General features: G+C 34.5%; 1 protein-coding gene across 2 annotated transcripts in view; it reads left to right on the forward strand.

The window, feature by feature from the left end:
- The window catches only part of LOC128663450 (uncharacterized), a 130565-nt gene extending 128025 nt beyond the window's left edge, over positions 1 to 2540 (forward strand). For both annotated transcript variants that reach the window (XM_053717779.1, XM_053717780.1), the window contains exon 8: positions 2050 to 2540. In XM_053717779.1, coding sequence (XP_053573754.1) covers positions 2050 to 2313 — 264 coding nt within the window. In that variant the 3' untranslated portion in view covers positions 2314 to 2540. The remainder of the gene's footprint in view (positions 1 to 2049) is intronic.
- The last annotated feature ends 9003 nt before the right edge of the window (positions 2541 to 11543 follow it).

The raw sequence follows: 11543 nt of genomic DNA on the forward strand, positions 1-11543 counted from the left end.
TAAACTTAATATGAAAGAAAGAAAGAAAAGGTTAGAGAGAATAGAGCATAAAAAGAGTGGGAGGAAAACACATACAGAAAAATGAAAAATATAAAGTAAAGAAAGGTTAAAGATCCAGGGCTAGATTACAAGTGGAGCGCTAAATTATCGCGTGCCCAAAATAGGCAAATTTCCTCGTTTGTGGGTACTTAATAAATAATCAAATATTACAAGTGGCTGGTTATTAGCTCTCAGAAAATTAACCAGAGATCCGGTCTCTGGTAAAATGTTCTAAAAGTGCCCCAAATGCCCTCAAAATAGAGGGCATTATAGTTTTTTATTAAAAAAAATAAAAAACAACTGCACTAAGCAGTTTTTGGGGTCTAAAGTAAAGTATATACACACATTAGCATATAAATATATATGTATATCGTCATATACATATATATTTAAAAATATTCTGTAATCGCTGTGCTGCTTACCCCCTTTGCTGCGCGAGGTTCTGATGGCATCAGAACGAGACTCCCATCAAAACCTATGGAAGTGTGCTCGCATTCGCATTGCGCTTTACTTGTAATGCTAGCACACATTAGCGCTCCACTCATAATCTAGCCCTCAATCTTTAAAGTTGTATTCATGTGTTGTGTTACAGTATACAATGGGCTCCATGTACGAAGCAGCAAAAGCTGCTCCGGAGCCCTTGTGGGGCAGGTTCGCATATGCGAGCCTGCTTAATGCAATGTAAGAAGCAGCGGCCATTAGACCACTGCTTCTTAACCCTACGCCACCTCTGAGGTGGCGAGGGAAAATCACAGAGAGCTCGCTATCTCTCAGTGATTGACAGCCCCTTCAGTCACGTGATTGGCCACGCGAATGAAGGGGCTGTCAATCACTGAGAGCAAGCGAACTCTCAGTGATTGACAGCCCCTTCAGTCGCGTGATTGGTCGCGTGAATGAAGGGGCGGGCATTACACACTCCGATGAGTGTGTAATGATACATACGGGCTAACGGACTAACAGATCCACTGCCCGTGTGTAGCGAAGGCGGGCGGACAGCTTTGCAAGTTGAGAAGCTGTCTGCCCGCCACTTAGTACATAGTGTCCATTATGTAATTAGTGAATATCAGTCAAAAATGAAATCACACTGTTAAATCAGTGTGAGTTTAAATGCATGTTGTATTGTTTACACTGAATTCAAATTGAATTGGCTAAGTACATAAACAGATTTATTAACCACACTAGTCTATTTTTAGTAAAAGAGATTGCACTCAGTTACTTATGATAGAAAGTTAAGTGTGCAATGGAAACTCAAGACATACCTAGATCTTTTAGAACACAAGCACTTTTTCAGGTGCAATGCTGTCATTTCTAGTGGTTATGACTCTGGCGTCCAGTATTGGCCCAATTATCTAAAGCTTGCTGTTCCAGCAGGAAAATAAGAAAGAAGACTCAGTATTCCCTGCATTTCTTGGTGTGATGAAGGCTAAGCAAAGTACAGCATAGCGCTATATTAATTTATGTTAAATAATGTGTTTTGTATTTAAAGGGACATTCTACTCCAGAATATTTATTGTTTAACTCCTTAACCCAAAAGGATGTATATATACACGTTATGCAGTACATTGCCTATTGCACCACATTACGTATATATTTATATTTTATTTATGTTTAACTTTTCTATCCTTAGCATTAAATAAGAAAGAGGGGGTTGTTGAGTATATTGGTCAGTATATGGTCACTATGACTAATCTGATTGGTTACTATTTTAAACTTTTCATTGGCTACTTATTGCAGACCATATTTTTAACTGTATTGAGTATTTTTTGTTAACTTTAAAAAAACTGCATTGAGTGGGAAAAGAAAGATAAAGCAAAATATGTGTTTCTGTCTTTAATAAAAAAAGGATAATCTTAACTTCACTTTGTGCTGAGGAATGTTAGAGAATGGTGCCTAGGGTTATTTACATATTCAAGATAATTGCTTGATGTAAGCAAGTTTAAACACAATTGAAAATGGATATTTCATACCACAAATGAATATTTAACCAAATTTTACAATTTTACTATTTAGACAATGCCACTAGAGGAGGTTGACACGTGCAGTGATACCAGCATTTTTTATTTCAAAATAAGTGATGATGGGTCAATGAACTATTCCTTTTCTCCAGTGACAGCCCCACAATTGTTCATCAGCACTTCAAGAAGAGATTGTTTTCCTGTTACAGTAAAGAACGATAGTGATCAAACCTATATTAACGACTTTGGGTTTGCTGCAGACTCCAATAATTTCATGTTTAATTTTGGTTCTAATGGCTTGGCTGTTATATTCCTCTAGGATTAGAAACTGCACAACTACAATGAAACTATAAGTGAAGCTTGCAAAATCTTACCTGTGATAGCATTATAACTGTTTGACTTTACTGATCCTTTCTTCTTGAAGTAACTAGAATCTATATACAAAATTGTTGAATTGTTTTGCAAATGACAATTTCTGTTTTAGCATGGTTGTATGTTGTTGCTTTGTTGACATATTTTCTAAAAAAATAAATATTATGTACTCTCTTTTAATGGTAATGGTATAGATATGTAATGCCCTTTGTCAATATTCATCTATGGCTTGTCAGCAGAGACACTCATGCTTGGAAAGCCTACTGGATTTAAGACACAAGGTTCTCAGAGACTGTAGGTGTAACTGCAGTTACAAATTGCTGCTTTGCTTATACAAGCTGCATTAATGTGGAGATGCCACTCACCCTTACACTTTGCCTGACATTCAGCATCAGCAAGCTCCTCTCCTAACAATGAATATCCCAGTTCCTCAGAGGGGTTCAGGCCTGATAAACCAAGAGAAAGTTACTTTAAATATTAAGGGAAAATCAGCACCCCACTCCTAGTTTATGTTGGTTGCAAAAAGAGTGTTGAAAAACATTAAGATCCAGATGTTGTATGCATTATCACAATAGCACTATGTTAAAAAGGGATCTGCATCACAATCAAAATTGCTGGTGAAATGGTTTTAAATGGTTCTAAATGAAATCAGTGTAAGAAGGCAGTCTCTCCAAGAGGAATTTTACTATGCATAACCCTTTTAGACTGTATTGAATAGTAATACAATTTACATCTGTAAACTGAAACTCAACCGCTTTTGTTGCAATACAATAGTACAACTAGTATATGAATAATTAAACATTTGCTATACAAAGATGTATTTCTAGCTCACCCAATTACCTCAATGTTATATATATCAGTCCACCAGTTCACAAGAGTATGCAGAAGATATAATAATGGAAATACAAGTGTCCACCTTTTTATCAAAAATGTTACTTTGATATTATAAGTACTAAAGGAGGGTCAAGTGCCCAAAAACAAGTAAAGTATTGTTGATTGATTCACCATAGAGCGAGGTACTGGAAAGCCCACTTCTCTTATGGAGAATATCCTCCCAGGGACGTACATCTTGGGCCTTGCTAATGCCTTTCAGACCTTCTCCCAAATGGCCTCCATTGAAGTCAGGTGCTTAGATGACCGATCTCATACGTAGTGGGGGGGTGTGCTCATCCTAGACGATTTAGGATGGGGGGGGGGCTTGGCTGGTATTCTTGTATACTTGGGCTCCGTAATCTAATTATGAATGCTGACAATACGCAATAGTAGAAATGCTGTGACCTATAGAAGGGGCTGCTGAGGTGGGCAGCAAAGCGAAACTCCATTCCAGCAATCAGAAGACTATATAAAAGGAGACTTTTCCCAAATAGCTAAGGCTGCTAATAACAGTGCTGTAATTATGGGAGAGTTTAACTACCCTGATCTAAACTGGGCCAATGAAACTAGTAATTCTGCTAAGGGGGATAGATTTTTAAATGGTCTCAGGGATAACTTCTTGTCACAATTAATAGAGGAGCCAACAAGGAGTAAAGCTATATTGGATTTAGTGCTATCAAACAATACAGATATAATATCAAACATAGAAGTCAAAGAACATTTGGGTAACAGTGATCATAACATGGTCACATTTGAAATCTCTTTTCATAAGCAGTGTCTTAAAGGTTTAACTAAGACTTTTAATTTTAAGAAAGCAAAATTCAACGATTTAAGAAAATAATTAAATAACATAAATTGGGACAAAGTATTATCTAATAAAAATAAATGGATAAATGGATAACATTTAAAACTTTGTTAAATAAATATACATATAAACAAATACCATAAGGTTATAAAAATAAAAAATCCAAGCCAATTTGGCTAAATAAAAATGTGTTAAGAGAAATTAGACAAAATCGAAAATGAAAAATTAATTGCAATGGATTCTAAGTCTAACCCTAAAAGGTTATTAAAGTACATAAATAGCAAAAAAATCTAAGAAGGACAATATAGGTACATTAAAATGCGTGGAGGGTAGCATGGTTAACAGTGACAGGGAGAAAGCTCTGGTACTAAACCATTTTTTTTTCTTCAGTATACACAAGAGAGGAACCAATAGACGATACTTTGGAACAAACTAGAACATGCCAGCCCATACCATTAACTGGGTTATGTATAGAGGAAATCAGGAAAAAGACTGGATGATATTAAGGTAAATAAAACTCCAGACCCAGATGGAATAGCACTGTTATAGACAAACCTCTACTCTTAATTTTTCAAGACTCATTATCCTCAGGCATGGTCCCCCAGGATTGGCGTAAAGCTGATGTGGTGCCACTCTTCAAAAAAGGAAGCAGGGATGATCCAAGAAGCTATAGACCAGTTAGTCTGACATCAATAGTGGGGAAGATATTTGAAGGGATTATAAGGGATTATATTGATGAGTTCAAATCAGCATGGTTTTATGAGAAATAGATAATGTCAAACTAATCTAATTAGATTCTATGAGGAAGTAAGTAAAAATATAGATAAAGGGGAATCAGTTGATGTGATGTACTTAGATTTTGCAAAGGCATTTGATACAGTGCCACATGAGAGATCAATGCACAAAATGAAGGGACTGGTAATAGCTGAAAATGTTAGCTCATGGATAAATAACTGGATAAAAGATAGGGAGCAACGAGTAGTAGTGAATGGATCATATTTAGATTGAACAAAGTAATCAGTGGACTCCCCCAGGGATCAGTACTGGGCCCTGTTCTTTTAAATATTTTTATAAATGACTTGGAGCAAGTATTAAATAGCGACATCTCTATTTTTGCAGATGATGCTAAATTAAGTAAGGTCATTAAGACAGAGCAGGATGAACTTTCATTACAAAGGGATCTGCAAAAATTAGAAGTATGGGCAGGTAAATGGAAAATAAGATTTAATATGGGAAAATGCAATGTCCTACATTTTGAAATTAAAAATAAGCAGGCAACGTATTATTTAAATGGGACAAGACTTAGCCAAAATTAGGAGGAAAGGTATTTGGGAGTAGTAATAGATAACAAACTAAAGATGGGTGCACCATGCAGGGGAGCAGCTACAAAAGCTAATAAGAAGATACTAGCATGTATTAAAAGATGCATTGGATCAAGGGAGGAAAGCATAATTCTGTCACTATATAAATCCCTGGTAAGACCTCACCTTGAGTATGGAGTGCAGTCCTGGGAACCAATCGCAAAAAAGATATTGCAAAACTAAAAAAAGTTCAGAGAAGGGCCACAAAGCTAATAAGGGGAATGGAGAATATAAGATATGAGGAGAGGCTAGATAAACTATGTCTGTTTTCTTTAGAAAAAAGGCGCTTGAGAGGTGACATGATTACTTTATATAAATATATTCAAGGCCCACATACTGAGATGGCAGAAGCTCTGTTTGTTCCAAGAAAATTGTGAAAATTTAAGGTTGGAGGAAAGGAGATTTAATCTCCTGCAACGGAAACATTTTTTTCACTGTAAGAGCGATAAAATTGTGGAACTCGTTACCAAAGGAGATAGTGAATGCCAATACCCTAAATACATTAAAAAAAATTTGGATACATTTTTGTCTAGAAACAAAATTCATGGATATGATTGCTAGTATTTAATGGGTCACCTTTTAGTGGGATTATTTAATCTTAACTGGAGCTTTTAGATTTGTATAGGTTGAACTCGATGGACTTTGGACTTTTTTCAAACTCATCTACTATGTTACTAAATAATTCATGGAACATGCCAACAAATCAATGTAGGTCACATACAGAAAAACCTCATATAAATAATAAACCTACATGAGCTGTGGGGTTGTGGGTATATAGTAGAATTATATTGAGTTTGTTAAATGTATGTATTATACTGTTAAATACAATATTATGGGCTAGATTACAAGTGCAGCACTATTTAGTGCTTTCGCTCGAGTGCTAACACCGCCAAAAGTAACATTTTTGCACTTAGCACTAGTACTACAAGTTGAAAGTAAACATTTTGCGAGTGAGCTAAACCCAACATACGTTATCCAAAGAACTTTGGATATCGTGACTCATTTAACGTCTCCAAAAAGACTTCAATGGAGTGTGCTGTTCAAAAAACCTAACACTTATCACTCGCTCGCTAACCCGACACCATATTGAACCCTCAGCGCTATACCAGCCACAACTTAATATTTCACATTCCAATGTTCTTCACATACAGACAATGTTATTTTTAGTTTAAATATATATATATATCTATATATATATATATATATTTACCTATACCTGTATATATATATTTGTATAGATATATAGGTATAGATATATATTTTATATTAACACTATATATATATATACAGTCATGGCCAAAAATATTGGCACCCCTGAATTTCTATCAGATAATGCACCACTTCACCCAGAAAATTGTTACAATTACAAATGTTTAGGAATTCTCATGTTTATTTATTTTGTTTGTATTGGTATGACACAAAAAGTGGAGAAAAAAAGCCACATCTGACACGTTCCACACAAAACTCAAGAAATGGACTGGAAAAAATTATTGTCACCTTCTCAAAATTGTAAGAGATAATTGCATTCCAAGTTTGTGATGCTCCTGTAATTTGTAATTAAACTCACCTGTATCAATTAACAGATGCTGACAATATAGAAATCACACCAGCAACCAGTTAAAATGGTGAAAAATGTATTCAACCTTTCTGTTGTGTGTCTCTGGGTGCCACACTGAGCATGGAGGAGAGAAAGAGCAGCAAATAATTGTCTGAGGATTTGAGAACTAAAATTATTGAAAAGCATGGACAATCTCAACATTACAAGTCCATCTCCAGAGGTGTTAATATTCCTGTGTCCACTGTGTGCAACATTGTCAAGAACTACAACAACAAAAACACAAGCGCATCCGAGATTCACTGTATCTTTCTTTATTATTGTTACAATAAAGCCATAAAAATATACACTTACAAGATAAGTGCAAGTTATATGCACATAAGATTTAAAGTTGCTTAGCGATCTCAATCCAATCCAAGCCTCGGTATCCGGTCTTAGTGGTGGGGGCTGTATGTCCGTTCTCCTCTTTTTTGTTCCTCCGGTTTGGAAATACAGCACGTCCGGTATTATTTCACCGGTAAGGCACAGTTGTCCTGTCAATGAATAAAGTTTGTTCAACTCTTTCTCCCGAACGCGTTTCATTCACTCTCGGGTGAACTTTCTCAACGGGCTTTGTATGTTGAACAGCTGTTGTTGTGAGCTTTAAATTTACCGGGTTTTGCTCTCATTGGTTGGTGTCATATTACTCACAAATACAATGTATCCGTATTAGCTGCGGTGGGTCTGACATTGATTCAGTATAAGTGCTCTGCATATGTGAAACTGAAGCCTATCCTAAAACATATATTACTAGGATGAGACATTGATAAGAAATTAAAAGACTGTTCATGAGACTCAATCTGTGATATATAACTTAAGATCTATACCATATTAACACTCTTAATTCCTACAAATAACTTACTCTAATGAATACTTAAAATCCCTTTACAAAATAATACAATTATAAATCAATTCATAGATATAATAATTTAACACACACATATTCAAAAACGCAATTTGGTTAATATTAATCAAACTATATTAAAATTCTCTAAAATGACAAACCATTCTACAAGTTAAAATACGATTGTGATAAATTCATTCCTATTTCCTATTATTTAAAATTTCTTTAAAATGTTAAAAAATATATTAAAGGACTAGTAATTGCTATAAAATCAGCATTATACTGCTCTTTACCTATTTTGTGGGACAGACATATACTATATTATACCATAAAAGCTTGAAGATCAATTTCTATATTTAATCCTCTAGGGCTTAAACTTCCTAATTGGTGAATCCACTTGGTTTCAGCTTTTCTAAGTTTTAATAGGCGATTACCCTGATGCTCACTAGTATCATGTTCTAACACTTTAAATGTAATACCTACACTACTACACTGATGTTTTAATTTGCAATGATGGGAAACACTATGGCCTTCCAAACCATTTTTTATATTGTTCAAATGTTCATATACTCTCCTTTTTATTTTGCGTTTAGTACGCCCTATATAAATTAATCCACAAATGCATGTCATTTGATATACTACATATGTTGAATGACATGTAGTTCTATCTTTAATTTTAAATTCATTAGTTCTATCCCAATTCCAAGTACTCTCTGATGTTTCATCTATAATAGGGCATAAACAGCAGTCTATTTTCCTACATCTATATGTTCCTGGTTTGAGTGCTAGCCAATTAGACAGGGTTCCCTCATTTTTAGGTCTGGTAGCTTTCAGTTTAGATGGAGCAATTAGACTCTTAATGTCCCTATTCTTCCTGTACACTACATTGGGTTTCTCTTCTAATTCTCCTGCTAATATTGGATCCGCTAATAAGATTTTCCAATGTTTATTTAAAATAGATCTAACACCTTGCACTCCTTCACTATATGTTGTTATAAAAGTAGTATTGTTTTTCCTCTTTCCTACACTTAATATTTTATTTCCTTTATCTTCTAGCAGTATACTTCTATCATATTCTAACCCTCTTTGTTTGGCTTCTTCTATTCTTGATTTTTCATAACCTTTTTGTATGAATTTATTGCTCATTATCTCAGCCTCCTGTATGTAATTATTGATGTCTGTACAGTTCCGCCGTATGCGCCTAAATTGCCCACTAGGGATATTTTCCTTCCAACGGGGTAAGTGCCCACTATTGGCGTGAAGGAAACCATTTTTATCGGTGGCTTTCCTAAAATTCCTCACTGATATTTTATTAGAATCATCAATATACAAAACCAGATCTAAAAATTCTATTTCAATAGATGAAATTTTACTAGTAAACTCAAGGTTATATTGGTTGTTGTTAATATATTTAATGAAATCATCTGCTTCTTCCCTTGACCCTTTCCAAATCATAATAATATCATCTATAAATCTGTAGTATTTGTATATATTAGAATTGAACCTATGTTTCCCCCAGATCATAGTATTTTCAAAATGCCCCATATATATATTAGCGTACGATGGGGCCATATTGGTCCCCATCGCTGTCCCTTGGATTTGATTGTAATATTTTCCTTCGAATAAAAAGTAATTGTGGGTTAAAATATAAGAAATACTATCACCTATGAATTGCACATGTATATCTGGGATATTCCACATTGTACTAGTTGCATTGTAGAACTAATGAATTTAAAATTAAAGATAGAACTACATGTCATTCAACATATGTAGTATATCAAATGACATGCATTTGTGGATTAATTTATATAGGGCGTACTAAACGCAAAATAAAAAGGAGAGTATATGAACATTTGAACAATATAAAAAATGGTTTGGAAGGCCATAGTGTTTCCCATCATTGCAAATTAAAACATCAGTGTAGTAGTGTAGGTATTACATTTAAAGTGTTAGAACATGTTACTAGTGAGCATCAGGGTAATCGCCTATTAAAACTTAGAAAAGCTGAAACCAAGTGGATTCACCAATTAGGAAGTTTAAGCCCTAGAGGATTAAATATAGAAATTGATCTTCAAGCTTTTATGGTATAATATAGTATATGTCTGTCCCACAAAATAGGTAAAGAGCAGTATAATGCTGATTTTATAGCAATTACTAGTCCTTTAATATATTTTTTAACATTTTAAAGAAATTTTAAATAATAGGAAATAGGAATGAATTTATCACAATCGTATTTTAACTTGTAGAATGGTTTGTCATTTTAGAGAATTTTAATATAGTTTGATTAATATTAACCAAATTGCGTTTTTGAATATGTGTGTGTTAAATTATTATATCTATGAATTGATTTATAATTGTATTATTTTGTAAAGGGATTTTAAGTATTCATTAGAGTAAGTTATTTGTAGGAATTAAGAGTGTTAATATGGTATAGATCTTAAGTTATATATCACAGATTGAGTCTCATGAACAGTCTTTTAATTTCTTATCAATGTCTCATCCTAGTAATATATGTTTTAGGATAGGCTTCAGTTTCACATATGCAGAGCACTTATACTGAATCAATGTCAGACCCACCGCAGCTAATACGGATACATTGTATTTGTGAGTAATATGACACCAACCAATGAGAGCAAAACCCGGTAAATTTAAAGCTCACAACAACAGCTGTTCAACATACAAAGCCCGTTGAGAAAGTTCACCCGAGAGTGAATGAAACGCGTTCGGGAGAAAGAGTTGAACAAACTTTATTCATTGACAGGACAACTGTGCCTTACCGGTGAAATAATACCGGACGTGCTGTATTTCCAAACCGGAGGAACAAAAAAGAGGAGAACGGACATACAGCCCCCACCACTAAGACCGGATACCGAGGCTTGGATTGGATTGAGATCGCTAAGCAACTTTAAATCTTATGTGCATATAACTTGCACTTATCTTGTAAGTGTATATTTTTATGGCTTTATTGTAACAATAATAAAGAAAGATACAGTGAATCTCGGATGCGCTTGTGTTTTTGTTGTTGTAGTTCGTGTGAAAGGAGGATCTGGACACAAACAGGTTCCTGAGACAAGCAGCAACGGAAAGATCACAGATATCAGCTGGAAACCAATTGCTAAAATAACATTCTAGCCATATTCATTTGGATTTTTTAACCCCTTTCAGTACTTGTTCCTATTCAAGAGTTTGAACTGCGGTATTTATATTTATATTTTATGAAACAGTGTTTTATATGTAGTTGAGTTTTATATGTAATTGATTTTTATATGTGGTTTATATGCACAACTAATTTCTGAGTCCATTACAACACCAAGGTAGATAAGATATATATTTTTTAAGGAAGAATAGTAGTAGTAATAGCACTAGCACTTTACCATTTGTATGATTTATTAATATTCAGGGGATAGTTAGAATTTATTTTGGTATCTAATAGGAAGAGTGTACCCTATATCAGTTTAATTTTTGCGCTGCAACATTTTTGGGAATTAGGTAGACATTGTCAAGAAGTTTACAGCTCATGGCACTGTAGCTAATCTCCCTGGACATGGATAAAAAAGAAAAATTTATCAAAGATGGCAAAGAAGGATTGTTAAATGGTGGATAAAGAACCTCGATCACCTCGATCAACTTCCAGACAAATTCAAACTGACCTTCAGGTACATGGGTCGATTTATGAAGCAGTGGATGCTGCTTCCGACCC

Source organism: Bombina bombina, chromosome 6 (genome assembly GCF_027579735.1).
Source record: "Bombina bombina isolate aBomBom1 chromosome 6, aBomBom1.pri, whole genome shotgun sequence".
In the NCBI taxonomy this organism is placed as follows: domain Eukaryota; kingdom Metazoa; phylum Chordata; class Amphibia; order Anura; family Bombinatoridae; genus Bombina; species Bombina bombina.